General features: G+C 46.2%; 4 protein-coding genes across 4 annotated transcripts; 1 reads left to right on the forward strand and 3 right to left on the reverse strand.

Moving 5' to 3' along the window:
* The first annotated feature begins 7,170 nt into the window (after positions 1 to 7,170).
* On the forward strand, positions 7,171 to 7,675 carry LOC117581840 (dynein light chain 1, cytoplasmic). Its single transcript, XM_034269294.1, has 2 exons — positions 7,171 to 7,294; positions 7,368 to 7,675. Exon 2 carries the CDS (start codon positions 7,404 to 7,406, stop codon positions 7,671 to 7,673), a length of 270 nt encoding a protein of 89 aa, XP_034125185.1. The 5' UTR covers positions 7,171 to 7,294; positions 7,368 to 7,403; the 3' UTR covers positions 7,674 to 7,675.
* A 6,586-nt stretch (positions 7,676 to 14,261) lies between these two features.
* Positions 14,262 to 16,955, reverse strand: LOC117582335 (probable pseudouridine-5'-phosphatase). Its single transcript, XM_034269987.1, has 3 exons — positions 16,834 to 16,955; positions 15,949 to 16,768; positions 14,262 to 14,372 (listed from the first exon to the last, which is right to left on the reverse strand). Exons 1-3 carry the CDS (start codon positions 16,943 to 16,945, stop codon positions 14,291 to 14,293), a joined length of 1,014 nt encoding a protein of 337 aa, XP_034125878.1. The 5' UTR covers positions 16,946 to 16,955; the 3' UTR covers positions 14,262 to 14,290.
* A 119-nt stretch (positions 16,956 to 17,074) lies between these two features.
* Positions 17,075 to 17,893, reverse strand: LOC117582337 (probable pseudouridine-5'-phosphatase). The gene has a single exon (XM_034269989.1). It carries the CDS (start codon positions 17,814 to 17,816, stop codon positions 17,100 to 17,102), a length of 717 nt encoding a protein of 238 aa, XP_034125880.1. The 5' UTR covers positions 17,817 to 17,893; the 3' UTR covers positions 17,075 to 17,099.
* On the reverse strand, positions 17,886 to 18,993 carry LOC117582336 (pseudouridine-5'-phosphatase). The gene is made up of 2 exons (XM_034269988.1): positions 18,839 to 18,993; positions 17,886 to 18,556 (listed from the first exon to the last, which is right to left on the reverse strand). The coding sequence occupies exons 1-2, from the start codon at positions 18,903 to 18,905 to the stop codon at positions 17,901 to 17,903; spliced, it is 723 nt and encodes a 240-aa protein (XP_034125879.1). The 5' UTR covers positions 18,906 to 18,993; the 3' UTR covers positions 17,886 to 17,900.
* Between the last annotated feature and the right edge of the window lie 3,558 nt (positions 18,994 to 22,551).

Genomic DNA, 22,551 nt, shown 5'->3' on the forward strand with positions numbered 1-22,551 from the left:
CGGAAAAAATAAGGCAAACGTTGCTTTAAATAGTTGCTTTATGGGTATGTAGGCGGCTCTTGGCGAATCAATAAATAGGATCACACTCGGAGTATCATTCAATTGTGCTCTATTTTATTATCTCTTTTTGCATACGACCCCTTCTTCCCGCAATCCCGATTACCCGCTTATCGATAGTTCTTAGTGATCCACTTGAATCTATTGGTATCTCCACTCGATGTATCGGTGCCGTGGACGATACGAACGCGCGCTTATTCAAAAGATACAGTGCTTAGAACAAATAACCTGCTACAGGTACAAAGCTAATAGCTTCAATGAATGATTTTCTAATGCATAAAATATCTGCATAGAAATGTAAACAATTTTTGCATATAAATTTAATTTTTGTACAGTTTAAAATTACATTATTTCCCAATGAAATTTTCTTACTTGAGAGTACTTTGAGTCATTTTTTGTCATCATCCTTTAAATGCATGCAAATTAACATTATTTAAATAATTAATTGTAACTTGATGTGCTCTTCCAGCTGAGACGTTGCCCCCATGCTTTCTACTGCCTGCCTCTGCTTCCCAGTCTCCCTTTCCCTCATTGTTTAGGCGCGGCACAGAGTCCATTAACAAAGCATAACGATGTGTCATACGAGACACACACAAGGGGAGAGAGAAGGAAGGACGAGGACCAGCAGCACTGCCAGGCTTTCATTCAGCTTTTGTTGTTATTCATATTTATGGGTCTACTGCCACTACGTGAGTGTGGCTCTGTGTGTGTCTCTGTATGTGTCGCTCGGTGTGTGCGATTGCCTCCTTAACAGGCCCAACGAACTGCCAAATTACGCTGAAATAGCATTAAAAATTTAAATTTTTTTCAAGACCCATCAAAAGCGAAAACGCCAGCAAGTCCCAAATAACATTAAGAGAGAAAATGCTTACGTTTTGTTCCTTTATGTGGGAATCGTTTTGAGTGGGAGTGTGGCCGTGTGAATGTCAGAGTGTTTGTGGCTTTACTTTAAATAAATCATTTGGGTTGGTGTGACTGTTGGGCTGTGGGAGGTCCATTTGAGGGGAATTAATAACAAGAGAAAAGAATCGCGATAAAAGAAGACACTTTTCTCTGCCCACAAAAGGGTTTTCCAGTTAAAATATCATCGGAGTTAAAGCGTTTCAAACAGGCCACTAACTTTAATATCAGCTCTCGTAAATAAGTAAATTTGAAGTTGGATTAGATAGTTCATGGAAGTAATAATAAACGGTTCGAACTTCCAATACAAAAATCCAAACTGCACTGCCCGAAGCGCGGCAGAACACACGATTGTTATCGACGAGTGTTATCGAAAATGCAGCTCAGCTGCTTTGGCTGATGCTTTGCCAACTTATATGCCTGTTCAGATATCCGTTAATCGCCGACTGGCTTGGTATTGATGGATAAGATGTGTTTCTCCTGGCACACGTCGATCCCAAGACAGTTGCGGGTTCGAATCCCGCTTCGGGCATGGATGTTTGTAGTTGTCTCTGGCACAGAAAATGTTAAAATTTTTGCACAAATTACTACTAATATTTACATAATTTAAAACTAATTTTGTTTTTCGATTATTATTTATACTAAATGTTAAGCTTGACCTTCTTACACCTCTTCCATCACCCAATTCCCAGCTGAAATTCCTTCAAGTAACCCATTGAATTTCCGTATTTACTTTATTTACTTTTTGTGGCTTATTGTTGGCAATCGAATGCTGGATGTGAGTGCCACCAAAGGACCTGCAAGTGTTGCCAAGAATGTCGGATAAAAGGTACAACAAACTTCGCCAGCGAGAGGGAGAGAGATGTGAAAGTTTTTAATCTGCCGCATGCAAAACTTTAATCGAAAAGCGTCGACAACAAAAACTAAGTCAAACTTTTCAAATTGAAATATCCAACTGGGAGAGCAGTGCAGTGCAGAGTGGAATGGAATGGAATGGAATGGAATGATGGAGAGCAAACTCGATTCGATTCGTATGTGTTGTGTCGTCGTCACATGCCAATTGCGTGTTTGAAGTGCATGCAAAAATGTAAGCCGAAAACTTTGATCTCTCTCACCCTCTCGCTCTCTGCAGCAAGGACAAAGACAAATGGGAAAGTTTCACCCATGCAGCAGCTGGTCTTGATGGTAAAGTGGCAAAAGTAGTTTTTGTTCTTGCCTAAAAATATTCAAGGGGCATGCAAACAATGCAAATCCAACGATCCCCATCCCCAGCTGCCCTTTTTGGTACAGCCTCAACTTTGTTTAGTCAATTTAGAGCAAACATTGTGGATGTGTGTTGCAATGGAATGAATGCAAAATGTAGCGATAATTCGATGGGTTTTTGGCACTTTTTTATCTCAAATATAAGTCATTCCAGCTGCCAGCTAATCCCGCTCTGAAATGTTAGCTCCAACATCTATTTTATACTCAATTTTAAGCAACTTACAAAATGAATTACGACAAGTGCCCGTACCACAAAAGTTCCAAAAATGATTTATTTGAGGGCTTAGAAATGTGAGCGTAATTTAATCAACTCGAATATGAAACTAGAAACTAGAAACTGCAATCGGATCGGGGTCCTGGGTGCTGGGTGCTGGCAGCAGCAACAGGCAATTCGTGATAAAAGTCAAATAATTTTCAGCTATTTTTAATTAACCAAATATGTGTTTGTGTGTGTACAGCACGCACACAATTACAGTTGCATGAAATAATATGTTTAGGATGGTGTCACACGTTGAGTTCTTTGCCGAATATTTTTCAGCAAGTTTTCTAATATTTTGTATCTTTTTCATGGGATTGTGCAAAGTTTTCCACGATCAAGTATCATCAGATAGCGACGGTGAAATTCCATCGGCAACATGCGCAACGTGCCACAGCAGGCAGCTTTAGGCAGCCTCGTAAAAAGAGCGAGAGAGAGAGAGTGAGAGAGAGCGGAAGACCAAAAGGGGAAATGTAAATATGACAGGCGAAATTAATTTGCCCAATGCAAATATGCAAAATGTGGAAAATGTTCGCCGCTGCTGCCTTTTGCCACTCTCTGCCACTGCGCTTACTTTTACACAGTGCCCTACCAGTGTGTGTGTGTTTCCTCTATTCCATGACGCTCCCCCTCTCTTTTTTACATGCATATGTATGTATGTCTGTATATTGTACATGCGGTGTCATATATTTTTGGCAGCCACCCGGCGAGTCCTACCCGAAACAGCATGAAAAGCAAATAGCTGAAAAATATTCGCTGACGCTTACGAGTCGAGAGCAAAAATTCCAAGCTGAGTGCTAAATGCAGGAACCAACACACACACATACACTCATAAAACACACAATTATAATGCAAGTCATGCGTTATCAAAACCCGAAACCCAAAACCCAAAACCCACAGCGCAACCAAAGCTGCTACCCAAAACTCTGCTGCTCAAATATCATGAGGCGCTGTTTGGGTAGAATTTCCAAGAAATTTCACCTGCGCTGGGCAACCCTGGGCTAAAGCACACACACCCACACACACGCTGGCATCACAACCTGGCTGCATCCTTGCTAATATCTCTGGCTAGCTTAGTTCATGTCAAGTTGTTGCTGGCTATGTGACTCTGCCAACTAGTAGTCGAAAACAAGGGTGGAGACTGCAACTGAGGTGCAGGCAGAGCAGCGGTACCCAGCGGGCGACATTTGCCAACAAGAAGCTCATTTTCAAACGGCTGCAACAGCTGCATAACCCAGTGAACATATTTGCGGGTGATTTTCAACAGGTGAAATGTTTTGAGTTAGATTGAGATATTAAAGCGGTGTTTGGAGACATTCTCTCTCAATGTTTTCTGACTCTATAAATATAATCATTTAAAATATGCATCTAACCCAAAGGCGTCGGTATCAAAGCTTAACGGATAACATTTGATCAAGCGCTTGCAGAAAAGTTGTCTTATGTGCAAAAGCTGCGCGTCGCTTCTGCCTATGCACAGAGATCAGCCGCAGCGGCAGAGAAATAGCCTCATATGTGGCCCATTCACAATTACTCGGCGCGCCGCAGCGGCAGAGAAGCAAGGAACGTTTTTATGACCAGAGAGCAAAGCAGCCAAAGAAAGCGCGCGCTCTCTCTCTCTCTCTGCCTATCCCAAAGGTAAATGCATAGTGAAGATCCGTTGCTCGGCCGCAGCGGCAGAGACGCAAGCATTTCCTTATTCTCTTCTCTCCGTTAGCTCTGCACTTGCTCACTGGGCTACCACTTGCATATGCATGGAGTGCATGTAGTTCTGCGTCGCCTTCTCATTATGCATAAATTGTGGCTGCGGAGACTGCACTGAATTATGGCAAAGTTAATGGCATTATAATACCAAAATGCTGACATCTGCGAATGCCAAGTGGAGCACTCCAGCAACGCATATTGAGCATATTCCAAGCATTTCCTAAAGCTCTGAAAAAATACGGCACTTTGTTGCTGGTCCGATGCATGAATTGTTGGGACAGGGAGAGCGGCTGACCGCTCGTTTGCTGTCTCCCTCCAGAGCTTGCTTCTTCGGTGTGTCTGGCAAGGGGAGGGGCAACATGCATGGGTCACTGATGTCAGCACACATACACATCAGTGCCAGAGCCCTGAGCTTTTTTTGCTGAGCATAGGATTCAAGGAGTATTATTTATGGGTAAGTAAGAGAATTTAATATAATTTGATGTAATGTTTCAATGTAAGTAGATTGTTTATGTTGTTGTTTTCTAACTTATGTAACCAAATAATATATTTATTTACAGGGTATTACATTTGCCATCAGCGACTCCTCTGCTCTTCCTTGTTTCGCTTTTTTAACGCGATTCTGACGCTCGCGCTTGTAGCCACAGGACACAGGACCGCTTTGAGGCTACAACCGCAACAACAAGGGCTTCCCATAACGCTCAGCCTTTGCTCTGCTTGCTGTGCGCTTGCTTCCTGTACACGCCCCACGCCGCCACCGCAAACTTGCGGCCAAGGAGCACCATCACCAGCACCAGCACCAGCCCTGCTCCAACATCCGGCTTCCGATTCGCCTTTCACCATCGCCAATGGCTTCGCCTTCGCCCTCGCTAGTTGGTTACTGTTAACTTGTTTTGATTTTTTAATGGCTCCCCGCCTGACAACAAGCCAACATTTATGCCTTGCTCTCATAACTGCCCCACGAGCTTAAAGCGCAGGCAACAGGCAGGCAGGCAGGCTGGCAGGCAGCTTTAATGACGGATTTTCTCTCAAGTTTCGTAGCGTGAAAAATTTGTCACGTGAATGAATGCTCTGCGTGACTTTTGTCGAATAATGGCTAACAACAATGGCCAACAATTCATCTATGTTGGCGCCATGAAAGATACTACTCAGCATTTGACGGGAGCCTAGGAGTCGTACCCAAAGCTTTTGTCATGCAAATTGCTGAACAAGCAGGGCGAGGACCAGCAGCAAGAGTCGTGACGTTGATTGCTCATGAAGTCAAATTAAAAGCAAACAAGGCTCAGCCAGAACAAGGTGAAGTGTGGAATGCTCTTTAAAATTACACCCAAAAGGCAATCCTCTAGGGAGCGAAACTTAAGCTACAAATGACACACAAAGTTCCAAGAAGAACTTCCCAAAATATTCCCACAGCTAGTGTAACCCCTTCTCTAGGGTATTTCCACGCGAAACTGCAGCTGAAGCAAAGTGAACTGCTTACCTTCCAGACCATTTCCCCCTTCTACCAGTTACCTCCATTAACCATTTCCATGTTGTTCGCATGCAACACTCGGAGTAAAAAACAAAAGAGCTGCCAACGCGTGGCAAAAACCAAGGAAAAAGCCAGCCCAGAAGGGAAGTCAAGTGAAGGAGAAGTACAGTTGACGTTAAAGGGGAAGCACACACACAAAAGTCAAGTCGGAAAACTTTTGTTCTTGCTGCTGCTGTAAGAAGGAGAATGATGAGGAGGCGTGGTCCTTGTGCAGAGTCGTCGATTTTAATTACGTATGCAATTTATTTATTACCTTTTGGCCGGAAATATTGTGCGATTGTGTTGCCTTGTTGCCCTTTCTGTACGGATGTGGCACAAGGAGCAAGGAACAAGGAACAAGGAACAGGCATGCAGTCCGGGCAGGACTCAGATTTAACATGCGGTTATGAAGTTATTTTTCATTTTCACAATTGAGTCCTGTCCATTGAGTGGCACGAGAAACCTCCATCAGAGTACATTTTCTGATTGAAAAACTCAACTTGCTGGAAGTTACTTTAAGTAAATGAAGTCTCGAGACTGCCCGAAAATGATAAACCCAATTCCCCGCTCGATTACCGGCGGATGTGCCAAGTGAGAATTATGAGCGAGTAGCCCCATCAATTTCTATTCAAAATTCCCTCTCCTGACACACAGACATGCCCCTCCTGTCCCTAATAAATCCTTGACCATAGCGTGTGTCCGCCAAATTAGCTTTTTCATTACGAAAAACAAGCAAAATTTGTTCACAATGTTGTCGTGTGCCTCATTCACATTCAAAAATTGGTTGCATTACTTGATTAGGGGAGCTGTTATTAAAATTCAATCTAAAAATGTTCAGCGTTTCAGCGTTCAGCGTTGGAGCAGCTGATTGCATGTCTAATCGAGTTTAGCAGCCTTTTTGCAGCGCGGATGTGTGAGAAATGTGTGAGGGGCACAGGACCCATGGCAAGGACCCAACAAGGAAATTAACGAATTTCGTATTAAGTGCAAATTCCGGCAGCCAATTCCGTGTCAGGCGATTGTGATTTGATGGAGTTCACCTGCAGCCAAATGCGTTTCTAATGTGACTTGCATGCTGATCACATCAGCAGTGTTGGTAAACGGCCCTGGCATAGGATAAACAAAGGCTCTGTCTGATTCCTTCAGGAAACCAGGAAAGTGGATCAGCAAAAAATACGATCAAAAAGTGCGCCAAAGTGTGGTGCGTTTGAACACTAGGAATATGAATAATCATAAAAAATACTTTTGTTTTCATTTCGAAAATCGATGAATCTAACAAATACTTACACAACTATCGATAGCTATCGCGTGCCTTACAAATATCGCACGAACAGCTGTTTGCCAGCCCTCAAATGCAACTCTGAATTTTTCCCACGCTTTTAGTAATTTTGTTGCGAGGAACTTTGTGAAATTTGTCAAATTCAATCAGAAAACTCAGATCTGGTGTGCAGCTGTGTGATTTGTCAATCAAATTCCAACAGAGCTCGAGCTAGCAACAACATTTTCAGTAAATTTTGGAACGTAAACTCGAAAACAGCTAAAGCGAAACCCAGGCGAAGTTTTCGACAAACGCAAGGGAAAAAAAATAGAAACAGCGGCAAAAACTGGTAAGAAGACTGTGCCGGAACATGAGGGCACATAGTTGAGTGTGTGGCAATAATAAACCAAAGATTTGTGTAGCTCAGGAAAGTGCTTTGAACAAATAAAGCTGAAGCCATGTCGGACCGCAAGGCAGTGATCAAAAATGCAGACATGAGCGAGGAAATGCAGCAGGATGCCGTGGACGTGTCCACCGCGGCCTTGGAGAAGTTCAACATCGAGAAGGACATTGCCGCCTACATCAAGAAGGAGTTTGACAAGAAGTACAATCCCACCTGGCACGTCATCGTTGGCCGCAACTTCGGCTCGTATGTGACCCACGAGACGCGTCACTTCATTTACTTCTATTTGGGCCAGGTGGCCGTGCTGCTGTTCAAGAGCGGTTAAATGGAGGTCTACAAATTAGCAAATAAGCGAAACCCATTCACACAACCATAGACAAGAAGGCCACACAAATTCCAAGCCCCCAACAATTCAGCGCAAAGAAAAAGACAAATTTAAAATGCACAAACTACACACTTGAAATTAAATGCTAGCGATGCTAGATAAATTGAGTTTAACTAATTGGAGATTACAACTATAAGAAAAGAGAGTGCAAACCCTGTGGAACAGAAGCATCAATGACCTCTTTGATGTCAGCCAAAATTACTCTGAAAAATCTGCGAATTTTCAGGGAATTTCCTTAAAGGTTTCCCCCAATGAAGCCTGAACCTGCTCTGTTTGAACTCCACTGATAATGCCTTTTGGGTTTAATTCCTGCATTCATTCACACCTCGAGCCAGTAGCTCCGTTTGAGTCCATCGCAGGGCAGACAATGGGACGAGGACAGTGGCAGCAGCAGCATCCGCCTCACCTGGTTATGGGCAAATAAAAAATTGCTTAATTAACTTAATTAAAATATTGTCGCTGTGCAGCGTGTCGACTCATCTGCTGCTGCTTCCGTGTGTGCTGTGTCCCTGGCATTTATGTACTTTTATTATCATGGCGATTGGCTATGGATAGGACTGGACAGGACTGGACCAGCGCGGTCGCTCGGTAATTATGCCAGATCACGTGCGAGTTCGGTCCGCAGCATGGAGTCTGGTCCGAGTGCTCAGCCGCAATAATAATCATAAAAATAATATTAATAAAGTTCTCAAAGAGCTCGCGCGGGTACACATATTTGTGAAATACTTTTACACTCAGCATATGGAAATATTTTCCATTGCGAATTGTTGGGAGTTGGCTCTGAGCCGCTTTCACAGTTCGACGACTTTTGGCCTTGTCGGACAGCTGACGTCAGTCAGACTGATTCTCATGCATGTTTCATGGCTCGCTTAAATGCGCCAAAGGATACAACGATATGGAGCCCAAAAAAGAGGAAAGTAATTCCTCAATTCGGCTGCTAAAGCCGTGCCATAAAAATGTAAGTGCCACGCAATCAGTTTTACGCTGCACAAAATCTTTATTAATATTTTTTACGCTTGTCAATTTATGGACAATATTTCAACGGGCATTCCCGTTCATTCATATTTATTTTTTATGCTCTTTGACATTAAAAAAGGGCAGGCAAAAGGTTGGCAAATGTTTGGATTTGCGTCAACAGTTAAAGTGTTTCATGGATGCTCATGGATCTCGGTTCTGTTTGTTGGTTGTTTATCCTTCCAGCGTTGCTTCGTGTCTGCTTTTGCCTGGCTGAATGCGAAGAGGAGCGGCTTTTGGGTTCGAGTTGAGTCTGCGCAGTGGCTGGCTGAGAGTTTTCTTTCTGGCGAGTGAGTAGATGGCGCTCGCGAGTAAGGGAACAGAAACTTCTCGTTGCTTTTTAGAGAGAGTTTTGAGTGGAAAATTTTGTGTTTTGGGTTTTTGAAGAGTTTTTTGAAAGAAAATCTATCAGTTTTGGTTCCTTGCTCTGGGTTTTATTGACCGGCAAGTCTGCAGAATGTGTAGAAATAATTTTAAAATATTTTCTAATATTTTTACTAAAAGTTTTTGTTCCACATGCAATACGTTTCCTGGTTTATTTTATTTGCACATTTGGCATATGAGTTCCAGCTCCATGTGGTTTATTCTAACTGCCACAACCTTGCAGCAACACAACAACCTTCACCCCTCAAACTGCTAGTTCAGCAACAAATGAGCAAAACTCTTGACCTCCGCGCATAAAATGAACAAAAACTTTTATAAATTACTGTCAGTAGCAGTGACCTCAATATGAAAATTACAAAACATAACTTGAACAAATATACTCACACACAGTTGCAATAGATACGAGTGTAATTGCGTTTTGCTTGGCTTACACAAAAAACCCCACTAAAAAACATCAACCGGACCAACCGCAGAAAAACCATACGCAATGGCCATGGAAATGTAACCTTTTTTTACTGTAGTGTGACCTCAGCTGCTATAATTATTGCCATTTTTTGCAGCTCTTATGTTTTGTATTTTCATATGTGAGAGGGAAAACGGGTCAGCCCAAAGTCAACATTTGTTTTGGCACAGGGCAGGGCTGGCCGACTCTCGACAATGACAAAAAATAACAGAAAGAGGGGCGCAGAATCTTAATGAAACACAAAACTAGACAGGGCGGAGGATGGGATTCCACAAACAACAATAACAACCGCATGGCATAAAAAGTCCCAGCAGATTCTCATTAAACAAAACAAAAATGTCGACAAATTTGTACCGAAAATGATAATCATACAAAAATGTGCAACGAAGGGTTTGGTACTCTATAAAGGGAAGCTTTGGGTGAAAATATTCTGCTAAAACTTCATTTAAATGCCACTCTGTATGCAGATTTTGCCACCAACAAATCCTGCATTTTGTCATGCCCTGTCCTGTTCCATGTGGAACATTATGTAGGCGTGGTCAGCGCCAAAATATCATACAGCCATTGCTCCGGATAATCGCAGACATAAACAAAAAAGTAATCGCAGCCAGAAAGACAGCCAAGAGAGAGAGAGAGGGAGAACAGAGAAGAGCTTTTCTCTGAGCCCTGGCGGAAGTTACTTTCTTCTTTTGGTTCCCATTTTCTCTTTTTTTTTTGTGTTTGGTGGGTGCTCTGGCTGCTGGCTGTGTGATGAATGAGGCTGCGAGTCGGATGTGCCCACATACTCGTACGCCAGCCGGCCCACTTGGGAGTCGATTTTTCATTTGGCTTACGTATCATCAACCAGAACTTGTCTCTCGCCTCTCCCCCTCTCTTACTGTTCCTTTTGCCGCTCGTATCTCTGCCTGACCAATTCCATTGTCGTCAACGTCGTTCTTCTTGTGCTCCTGCTGCCGCTGCCGCTGCCGCTTCTAAGCTCTTGTCTTGGCTTGGACTCGGATTTGCGTGACCATCTCCTCTCTACAGTGCCACTCCAACGGACTGTCACACTTCCTCCTACCAGTGCCACTCCATCGGACTGTCACACTCTCCTCTACCCCTCCCTCTTGCTTTTGTTTCCATTTGTCGCTTTAAAGCTTTGCGCCTCAATTGTTGTTTTCTTTCTTATTGTTGCTGGCTGGCTGTATAGTTTTTGGATTTTTTCCGTTTCCTCATTGTCTACTCATCACATCTTATCTCTTTTGGCTTTTTTTGGTGCACGGTATGCATGGAGTATATTATGTGGTTTTATTATGGAGGCATTTATAGAAAGACGAAATATTTTTCGAGCTGAATGCTTAAGTATGCTCTTGATTAACGGCAAATAAACGACGTGCCGAATGTTGCCAGTGCACTGTGCAAAAGATCTTCGAAGAGAGTGAGAGTGAGTGAGAATAGGAGAGCGCTAGAATTGCTCGGCGCTGCTGCTAGAGCGAGAGCACAGCTGCGACGCTGCCGCTGCAGGTCCGAAACGAAGAAGGTGGGTGGGATAGAGAAACGAAAAAACGACCGCGGCAGTGCGTACGCTTGAGCAGGTAGCAAAATATAGGCACAGTGGGCAGTGCGCCTAATGCTGATTTGTAATTTTCGAAAGTTGTACTTCTCAGAATATTGTTTAGATATTTTTTTAACAAATTAATAACAAATTACTGTAACTACTGAGTATTTTGTAGTCTTCAGATCTTTGCCATTTGTTTTTTTCCTTCTACTGTTCCGTTATTGTTTGCCTTTGATAAATTGTGCGCTTTTCCTTCTGACACATGTCAGCGTTTGTCTGCCCAAATGGAGGCATAGAGCGGAGAGGGAACTACTCCACTGTGGGCTGAAGCATTCGTCTAGGCCCAATGTACTGAAAAGACCCCAAAGGTTATTGCACTTTTTGGTTGTTTGTTTTTAATTTGGTGCTGCACTTGTTACCCCCCACCACCACATTAAAGTCTGTCTACACCTTTAACCCCAATCATATGTTTGCCTCTCTGTCGACCTTTAACCTCAAGCAAATCGTTGCCTCTGCGCCGACCTTTAACCTCAGTCAGCCTCAACCTCTTTGCCTTAACTTTTGTTTCGGTTTTATCTATTTTTTGTGGTAAATGTTTTTCTTGGTGACACTTTCAGGCCTGTCTGTCAGAGCGCCTCAACTCAAGGCCCTGTGGCTGCGACGTCTGATGCCAGGGACAGAGAGGGCCTCCAACCTATGTACGCCTGCCCGAGCACCACATGTTCTGTATGTCCTGTCAGAGTATGTCCGGCTGCCGTGTCCTGTATGGCCCGTGCCCATGTTTCGTGTCCGTGTCCGTGTCCGTGTCAGACGTCACTTTATGCGCCTGACAGCGGCAACAATTTTATTTACTTAATTTGGCTTTAGTTTGTCATTTATTTACTTGTTTGCCACAACAACAACAGTTGGCCAAAGTGTCCGGTGTCGTAGCTACACACTGATCCAATCTCTCCCTACCGCTCCACCCGCTCCCACCCGTATCTGGTCTCTCGTCTCTCTTGTTCTCGTAGAGGAGATCTCTGGGCTCACTGCGTCGTGTGCGTTGCTAATGCTCTGCCTGTTGTTGTCACTTGTGACGCTGACGTTTGATGTTGTTGCAACTGTTGTTGCTATTGTTGTTGCTGGTGCTTGCTTTTGACTTTGCTTTGTTTTATGTGCTTTTATTTGGGATAAAGAGTCTTTGGAATTTTATGATCTCTTTGTGCTTACACTCTAATTGTAGCAGATTATGTTACAAGATAAAGTATTATAGCTAGATGTATTTGTATGCCACTAACTGCTTGGGTAAGCAGCCAAATATTAGTCAGCAGTAGAGTAAATCCTAATCATTGTTTGCCATTTGCGCTGCCCACTGTAAGCGCACAGTCTCTCCCCCACGGCATCCCGCACCCCTCTTTCTGTGCTTTGCCATCGCTGCGCTCTCTCGATCTGTCGCTCTCTTAATCTGCCGCTGCCTTGATCTATCGCTCTCTCGCTTGCCCTTGGCTTCATTCCTGACCTACCACTCTCTTCGTTTTGCACATCAACTCTCTTGCTGCTTGGACTTTCCTCTTGCTCTCTTGCTGCTATGTTTGTACATGGCTGCCTTCCCTACTAAGCTCTGCATTTAAGAGCATTTCCCTATTCGATTTGCCACTCCTCATTTGGTTTTATTTGTAACACGGTGACACATTTTGCTGCCCGCACTTTATTGCACATCGTTGTCGCTGTCCCTCTCCCTCTACCTGCGCTATATACTGTTGAGCTGAGCGTGCCATTGAATTTTTTATGAGAGTTTAGAGCAAAAGTTGTTCGTTTCTTTGTTTGTTGTCGGAGCCCGTTTTTGTGCTGCTGCTGCTGCTGCTGCTGCTGTTGCACTTTGGAACTTTAATTAAATATGTATTTCAATCATTTTCGGCAAATGGAAGGACAGGCTACAAAATCCATTCAATGTCAGAGTGAGATCTCACACACACACACACACACAAGTGGAGTGGAGTGGGGTTGACCGGGGGCCAGGGCACTAACATTTGTCATTACACATTAATAGCGCACCATTAATCTTTTTCGTAGCGAGCCGAGTGTGAGAGAGCGGGTCAGAATGAATGCCAGTTCCGGGGGTCTGTGCCCGGAGCCCGAAGCCTGAACCTGAATCTGAATCTGAACCTGGACCCGAGCGCGCCGTCGTCAGACGCACAAAACCGTTAATTAATGTATGCCATTTAGCTGGAAAATTGCAAAAGGGAAACACTCTCACAGACACGCACACGGCAACGCAGCGCAGCTAGAGATGGGCGTTTGGAATTGGCAGCGTGAGGAAGCCACGAAGTGTTAATAATATGAAATTTATGCGCCAAAACTCCTTCTTGAAATGCAAAGAGTCTGAGCAGTAGCAAAACATTCGCTTGCAGCTGTGAATAATATTCAATCCTTAGCCATTCCTTCAACTATCGCAAGAGCTAACATTTGTCACGCTGCCATCCCTGGCGCACATGTGCTTTGCCCGGCCCATCATAATGAGCGCCAATTTAGTGCCCTTTTGAAGGGGGGGGGGGAAGGTAGCCACTGGTCTGGGGTTGGCTGCAACGGTAGTTGAGTGGGCGGTAGTCTTTGTCGCCACCGCAAACAAGCAAAGGCAAAAGCCGCAGCAGCAGCAGCAGCAGCAGCGACGGAGGCAGCGACTGCCCAGCAGGTATGCTTGATTAATGCTTTATAACAAGCAGCGCACAAAGCCCCCCACTGAATCCGCAGCAACAAAAGAGAACCCAAACCACGTCCACACCACAGCCCATTGGCATTTGTGTCGCCATCGTTCTTGCATTTTAACATTAATTTAGTGGAATGCTGCAGGAGGCCATAGAAGCTTTTCAGCAGTCGTCATCGTCGTCGACACATGTTAATCCCCCCCAATGTTGTGGCTCTAATTGTTGCCACCCAAAAACACTGGGATTTGGCACTGAGGGAAGGTCCTTTAATTACTCGTACTCTCACTCGTTTCACGATGGTTTCCAATCGATTGGGTTTTGCAGGGGAAATGGCAATGTCCGAGCCACACAAGAAATGCCTTTCACTTAGGGAAACTTTTACTTTACGTGTGATAATTACAATGTTTTAATTTTTAATGAATATTTAACTATTTGCAATTTTGGAATAAAATAAACCTGAGTCTGCTCTGGGCTTTTACTCTTTGGCAGGCGCATTATCCTTCTCCACTTCTTGGCTGCGTCTCACTGATTTCCGCACCGAGTTTCGTATCTTGTCCCTGAAATTATAAAGAATGGGGAAATATACATAAATAAATGGTAAAAATATCAAAATTGAGTCTTAAAAATGTGAAATAAAATCTAAAAGAATATTTAATGCAGCCTTGAGGATTCTTTCTCTACAACCTCAAACCAAATCCCTTCCAAAACGCTTTCCCCGCTTCAGTTCCCCATTCTGTTTGGCGCTCTTTTTTTTTTGTAACTTAATTTAATTAAGAAATTACAAACTCTGAGATCCCCCCCAGCTAGATTATTATTATTTTTACTCCTTCACGCTGCGCATTTATATTTTTTTTTTGCATATATTTCCAAATTCCATTTCTATTTTTGCAGCAGCGCTTTTTGCCCTTGAGTGCTTCCTGTGGCGCTCGTTCGTTCATTAGGCAAAAGCGGAAGAAAGGCAGCGAAGCGGCAAGGAGAAGTTGAAAAAAACGCTAGAGAGAATTTTAGATAGGAAGAGTGGATGGACTAGGAAGTACCTAGGATACAGGGGCAGAGTTAGGGGTTTGAAAAGTGTCTTTTTGCTTGGTTCCACAGTATGCCCTCGTCGACCCTCCCACGACTCGGCTATAGCCAAAGCTAAAGCTAAAATGAAAAGTGAACAAAAAAAAGCAAGAGGAAAGAGTGTGTCTAAAGAGTTGAAAGGTTTATTCACTTTGCCGTCTGCCGCTGAAGCTGGGAGGGGACACATTTTCCTAGCTGAACGTTAAGTAATTATAAGTTGGAGCCCAAAGTTGCAAGTTGGCAGCTGCATATGGCCTAAGACGACAGCCAAGTGTGTGTGCCTGCGTATGCGTAATGTGTGTAAATAATTAAATTCTCAAACAATTGGCCATTGAATAGACAACAAAATGGGGGCAGAGCTCTGTTGACTCTTAGCCTGGAGATTTATTTATTGTCCATGGGAAATGCTTAATCAGCTTTGATTGAATGGCACTTGATGGGAAATATATACACCAATTGAACCACGAACACTGGCCAGGCATTGTTGCTTCTAATCCGTTTTAAGCTCCAACTGAATTTGCATTTTAGTTTTCATTTGGCAGAAAGTGTTTTTCAATTAAATTGTATTTCATTATGCAGCAGATAAAAGCAACAATGAATAAAGTACGAGCACTCCATAGCTATGGTTGCTGGCTTTTTTTCCGGATCAATGTCGGTAAACAAATTTTAATTGGTTTGGATTTTGGACCATTACCATATTCCCGCTCGTATTTGCATGTGAACAAGTTTATGATTTTCCTTGGCAACATTTATATTTAGTCTATGTGTTTTGTTCTCTGCTCAAAACTCTCTTCTGGCAAGTCTGAATGGGCAAAGCTTTTAGTCAGATTGCCAGCATTTACTGCTGGCCATTTGGCAAAGATTTAACCGCAAATCTGTTGAGTAGGAAGTGCATAGCATAGAAGGATGTGTGTTTAAATCACTTGCACTGCAGCTAAAAGAATCTCTATTGCGTCCTAGAAACATGTCTGGAAGAGACTTTAGTGAGCTGAATCTTCAGCAGAATATAGCAGGTATCACCGCTCGGCAATCTGTAGAGTTTCAATCTTGTAATCCCGACTCTCGGCTTACCAGTTCCTTGAGGCTCGTTTCGAGCCAGTATCTTCCATGTCAGCCGCCTCATTTTCAGAATTCTCTTCCGTGCGTGCTGCATCATCCTCTTGCTGCTGTTCCCCGGACTCTTGCTCTTCCCTAGACTCCTGTTTGTCCATGGGCTGTCCTGGACTCTCAACCACTGGACTGGGCTTGGGCTTGGGTCTTGGTGCTTCCTTGCTGAGTGGCGCCAGGCCAAACCATTCGGGCTTGAACTCCTCCAGCGACTCCAGCCGCAGTGCTGCCAACTCCGACCAGCAGTAGGGCAGCTTCTTCTCGGGCACCATGACGACCTTCAGTCGAGCATCCGCTGCCGCCTGCACGCCCTTGATGCTGCCATCGAACACCAGAGTATTGCTGGTGTCCGCCTCGCCCAAACGCGACATGGCAATCAGATAGACATCCGGCTCCGGCTTGGGTCGCTTCAGCTGCGGATCATCCGCACAGATCAGCGTTTCAAAGTGCTCAAAGAACGCTTCCCGTCCGCGTATCTTCTGGCAGTAGAGCTTCTCGCAGCTGGAACTAATCAGCGCCAAGGTTATGCAGCATTTGTAGAGGTGCCGCACGAGGCGCTCCACGCCGTCCATCAGCGGCGGATTGGAGATGAGCTCCGAGGCGCGTTCGTTGACTTGCAGCAGGAACTGCTCCCAGGTGACGGGTATATTGCACTTGCGGACAATCAGCTCCGCCATCTCACCCGTGGCCATGACCCCGATGGGCAGCAGCACCAGCTCGGGCACCTCGCGATTGTAGCTGGCTGCAATGTCGATGACAGCACGGCGATAGACGTTGCGGGTGTCTGCAGTATGGATTGGGATTGGGATTGGGATTAATACCTCCTGGGGCAGTGTTTCAATCACTCACCGAACACCGCACTCTCCAGATCAAAGATGCAGTAGCATATCCTCGGCTGACAGCAGCTGGGCGGACAGCAAATGGGGCAGGGCGGCGGTGGGCGACGGCATCTGTTGCACATTTTGGTGGTGATCAAAATAAGATACGCACTTGGAGGAAATTTTCGGAATTTTCAAACTGAATTTATGGAAGTTGTAACCCAAAATTGACAGCTAAAACTGAGGAGAATTTTGGCAGCAAAAGAGATTTATCGATCTTCCTCCTGCTAGTCCGCTCTAAAACGGTGGCAATCCAAAGTACTGCGGCCTGAACGCCTCCAACGAACGCAGTCTCAGCGTAGCCGGAGCACTCAGCCGTATGGAGAGCAGCGGATCTGGCACGAGTACCACCTGCATGCCGGCGGCCAGGGCGGCCTGCATGCCCAGCAGCGAGAACTCAAAGGCCAAGCAGTTCTCGGGCTTTGCGGGTGGATCCTCGCTGAAGCGAGCGGCAGCCAGCAAGAATATATCCGGCGCGGGCTTGCACTGCTTTACCTCCGAGTCGGAGCTGCCGACAACCGCGTGATGGAAGACCCCGAAGAGCTGCGAGTGGGGACGCACCTTCAGATCGTACAACTCGCGATTGCCGCACGTCTCGATGGCCATGGGCACATTGCAGGACTGCAGATGCCGCAGCAGCCGCTCCACGCCGGGCATCAGACCCACCGAAGACAAATGCTCGCGGCTGTGCAGCTTGTGGAGACGCTGGAACTGCGTGCGGCTGATGGGCAGCTGGAAGCTGTCGATGATGAGGCCCGCCGCCTCCGCTGTGCTTGAGCCCATGCAGCGCAGCTTCAGGTCAAAGCTGTAAGTGTGACCAAAAGGATCAAGGATCTTCTGCACCGCATTCGTGTAGAGTCGCTCGCTGTCGAGCAGCAGGCCGTCCAGCTCAAAGATGCAATGGGTGACAGGCCGAAAGCAGCAGTGCCGCGATGAGGCCTGCGATTCGGACATCTTTTTGGGGAGTTTATTTTGATTCTGTTTTATGCTGTGGAACTTTGAATTTTGATGGATTGTGATGGGTGTGCTGTGTGTCCGTTAGCCAAACTCAAACTTTGAGCACGTGTCGTAGTGGGGCAGACCGAAAAGTTGCGGCTTAAAGTCCGCCATCGAATCAAGCACCTGAGTGGCGCCACGTCGCAGCTGTGCGGGCACTCGGGGATCGGGTATGAGCACCACCTGCATGCCAGCCGCAATGCCCGCCCGCAGTCCGTTGGGCGAGTCCTCGAACACGAGACACTTGCTGGGCTCGGGCGCAGGATGGAAGCGAGAGGCGGCCAGCAGAAAGATGTCCGGCAGTGGCTTGCCCCTGCCCGGCTGCAGCTCTGGATCATTGCCACAGACCACGTGGTGGAGAGCGGGCAAGAGGCTCCTGTGCGGCGTCGACTTCACATCGAAAGCGGCACGCACCGAGCTCGTGGCAATGGCCATGGGTATGCGATGATCGTGCATATGGAGTATAAAGTCCTTGACCCCCGGCATTAGTTTCACGTTCTGAATGCGCCTGAGCACCACAGCGTCGAATATCTTGAGGTACTTCTCGGGGGACAGCGGCAGCTGCAGCTCCGTGACCAACTTTTGAGCAGACTGCAGCGCCGGCATGCCCATGTAGCGCAGCTTCATCTCGTAGGTGTAGCTTTTGCCGAAGGGTTCGACGATCTCGTTTATGGCATCCGTGTAGATGTTTTCGGTGTCTAAGAGAGGGAGGGTGGATTACTAATTACATTCAAGACTCTGAAGCAGAGGCCAGCAGCGATCTCGGGCAGAGCAGTCGACACACGCAGAGCGCTGAAAGCTTCGCGTGGCAGAGAAGGAACGCAGCGGCAGAGAAGCATGAAACGTTTTTGAACCGAGAGCGCAAAGGTGCCAAAGAAAGCTCTCTCCGTTTGTGGCTTTGTGTCCGTTGTTTGTGTTTTTGTTCACAGTAAAGTCCACACATTACATGCCGACCGCTGCTGTAAAGAATGTCGCCTTACCCATAACCGTCCCATCACTGTCGAAAATGATGTGCGTGACGGGCTTGTAGCTGGACTTAGCAGCCATATTGTCCGGTTCTCCTCTCCTCGGACCGCTCTCTGGCCATCCACTACGACATGCTACAAGGCTCAGACTTAGGTAATTTGAAAATTAAATGTTGAATGCTATAGCAAAGATGCCTAACCTCGGCTGATCAAAGCCTTTGCCCGTTTCTCAAAGGATTTAATTAAACAATTTAGACATTTGCCGACGCCTCCTCGTCTCTCCACCGCGCTTCGCATACTTTGGCAACTTTTTGGGAATTTCCACCCACTCTTCGTGCTGGGAGTTGCACAAGTTGCAGCCAGCTGTTGCAAAAGAGTCGAGTTGGGCTGCGTGCAGGGTTCAGCTGTCATTTCGTTGGCGCCTCCTCGGTGGAGGGTTCGTTGCATTTTTATATATTTGACTAAGTCTGATGCATGCGGCGCACGCTTGCAACGGGTTCCTTGGTCTCCTGCCTTCCGCATGTTGTTACAAACTTGCGTAATTGATTAAGCAGTTGCCAGCCATGCCGCAAGACGCAAGTTGCGGCAACGCGTCGCCGAAACTTTGGCTTAGCCAATACGTGCCATCGGATTGGGGTATGGAGCGGTGTGTGGTGGCGGGGTCAGCATGTGGCAAACTTTGTTGCATTTGGGCGCTGCGGCGGATGCGGTGTGAAAGGTGAATGCTTCGCGCTGCTTGATCCGTGGTTTTGGGTGTTTGGGTTTTACTTGTGTCGCGAACGTTTAGCGGAAATTGAAAGCTTATGATATGCGGACATTTGGGGAAGTTCAGGCAGGCAGGTAATCACATGTTTAAGTGCGTTTGTATGCACAGAAAGCAGATAGAAAGTCGAAAAACGTTTCTTGCTTCTCTGCCGCTACGGCAGCAGAGCAACGGATCTTCATGGAATGAGTGTAAGCGAGAGAGAGCGAGCTTCTTTGGCCCTTTGCTCTCTGCTCAAAAACGTTTCTTGCTTCTCTGCCGCTACGGCAGCAGAGCAACGGATCTTCATGGAATGCGTGTAAGCGAGAGAGAGCGAGCTTCTTTGGCCCTTTGCTCTATGCTCAAAAACGTTTCTTGCTTCTCTGCCGCTACGGCAGCAGAGCAACGGATCTTCATGGAAGGAGTGCAAGCGAGAGAGAGCGAGCTTCTTTGGCCCTTGCTCTCTGCTCAAAAACGTTTCTTGCTTCTCTGCCGAAGTTCTTTCTCTGCCGCTGCTGCGGTTCTCCGTGCGAAAGCCACACGAAGCTTTTACGCGCTGAGCGTGTGCCGACTGCGCTGCCCGAGATCAAGCCTGTGCATTAAACCCACAAGCAAATGCAACTTAAGCCAATAAGCCCCACAATATACGCTGAAAAGCGCACTGAAAATGCGCAGCTCTTCATACTGACCGCATTGTCTATCGAGTCGCGTCGCGTCGTTCCAAGTGCAGTTTGGATTCCATTTGAAGTGTGGCCACTTTTATTACCTTTTATTGGCACTCACTTCGCTGCTCCTCTCTCTCTCTCTCTCTCTTTTGTTGCAGTCAAAACCATTGACCGTAACGCATTAATGTCCTGTGGGGCCCGCCGAAATCGAAGTCCAACTTCTGGCAATCGAATCGATTTGCTTGCTTGGCTGAATGGTTGGGTGGATCCCATCGAATGCCCAACTGGTTGGCTGCGCTTTCATATTTTATGGACCAAAGTCCAACTTTAATTGGAACAATACCAATAAATGCCAAATGCAGAGACAGCGAGAGAGAGCCAAAAAGTTTGATGTGCATTGACCGGGATACGCTGCTTAAGGGGAAACAGATGCAGACACAGACACGGCAGAGGCAGAGCGGCGCAGCCACAGCGACCACGAGGATAACAACGGCTTTTGGGCGCAAGTTTGCGGTTACGGGGAGACAGTAGACCCCCCCCACACCCTGTCGACTGTCGTAGACAACGCGGCGACCAGTTAACAATTCAATGAACGCAATTACCGCGCGGCCAGCACACAGATTGAGGCTCTCCGAGTCCTGCCACACGTTGCCAGGACAGCGATTAGAGGCTGTGCATTCGAAATTAAACGTTTACAACATATTGTTGTTGGCTGTTGTCCCTTGTGGCTGGGCAAAATGGTTGGAAAAAAAGACAAAACGAGTCTCCCTCACGGCCATAAATGCTGGGCGCCCACCAAAATGGTTTCCTGCATAATTTATGCGCACAATTCTCCAACCAACTCATTTAGCCCCACAACAGCTGACACACGGACGCCATACAGCCGCTACAAATACTCCACACAGGACAGCCGCCCGTCTGGGTGTTCGTTCGATTAATTAAAATGTATTTTATTGACTGAAAGACGACGTAGTGGGAATGAATGTGATTGCGCACGTAAATTGATTTAGCTGATTTGGCATTTTGCAACGAGTCAATAAGAAATTGAATGGAGAAAGAAACAAGCAAAGGAAAACCTTAAAGTTCGACTAGCGTCGCTACCGTGGCGGCAGCACTGTTAACAGCACAGCGTAACAGTCTGTTCCCACTGTTAACAGCACAGCGTAACAGTCTGTTCCCACATTTAACAGCGCAGCTTAACAGCCTGTTTCTGCTAACAGCACCCGTCTACAGTGCTGGTGGCGCTCTCCGGCAGCTCTCTGAGAGTGGTCTCGCGCTCGCTCTCTCGATCCACGCGGCTCCCGAGCGCAAGCTCGAGTAAAGTGACGCTCGGCCACCAGCCACCACCCCCGCCGCGCAGCTCAACAGTGCCTGAAATCCATCCTCCTACAAACATAATCAATTCCCTGGACCCAAACCTAACCCAAAATTCCATGCGGAACGACTTCGACCCTCTGGGCCACCGCAAAGGAATACCAAATTGAATAAATAGTATAATCTCCCAAAGAGTAACCCAATAGCCGCTGGCCATCTCACCATTGAGCAACTCCTTTGGCACTCAATAAATGTTATCCGACGGCAGGCTCAAATGTCAGCCACATATTCCCTCAATCATCAAGGACTTCACTCCACTCGCTGTGTCTCTTCCTTGAGCGATTTCCCCAAGGGTCTGCAGCTGCAACAATGTGTCCCGGAAAACGGTTGGGGAGGCTGCCAAAACATGGGCACAAAGTCCAATTTGTTTGTAATGGCATTACTTTGTTTACGAAACAAATTTTGTATGCATAGCGAGTAGTCCTAGGACTCGCCTGTGTGCTCCTTGGGCTCCTGCCACATCACTTGCCCCATCTACGGAGGTGACCCCTGCAACAAACGATGCAAAAACCCAACTCGCAAACTCCGCCGCGGGTGGAAACGAAAACAAAAACAAGAGAAACACAGCCAGAAAAATGCCAAATAAAATATATGTAAATATGTATGTGAAAATGTAGAAATGTATGTAAATATGTACGGGCATATGTACGACTTCTAAAATCGTTGTACCATAAAATTTCCCCAATGGACGCTGCTGTGAGTTGTCTTCATTCTACGCTCTCCTTTCTCCGTTCTGCCTTTTCGCTGTTTAATTTTACAATTGTCCTTTTTTCTTTATTCCTGACCAGGGACTCGGCGTGGGAGCGGGCACGAAGCGATATCTGGGAGCGTGTGTCTGCCGAATGGCTGTCCAGGGGCATGAGGTTTATCTATGCGCATCCGTTCCGACTGCGGTTTTCTGATTTATGCTTCCTTCTGTGGGCCAGGACATTTGTTTTATTTGTAAA

This window comes from Drosophila guanche, unplaced genomic scaffold (genome assembly GCF_900245975.1).
Source record: "Drosophila guanche unplaced genomic scaffold, DGUA_6, whole genome shotgun sequence".
Classification (NCBI taxonomy): Eukaryota; Metazoa; Arthropoda; class Insecta; order Diptera; family Drosophilidae; genus Drosophila; species Drosophila guanche.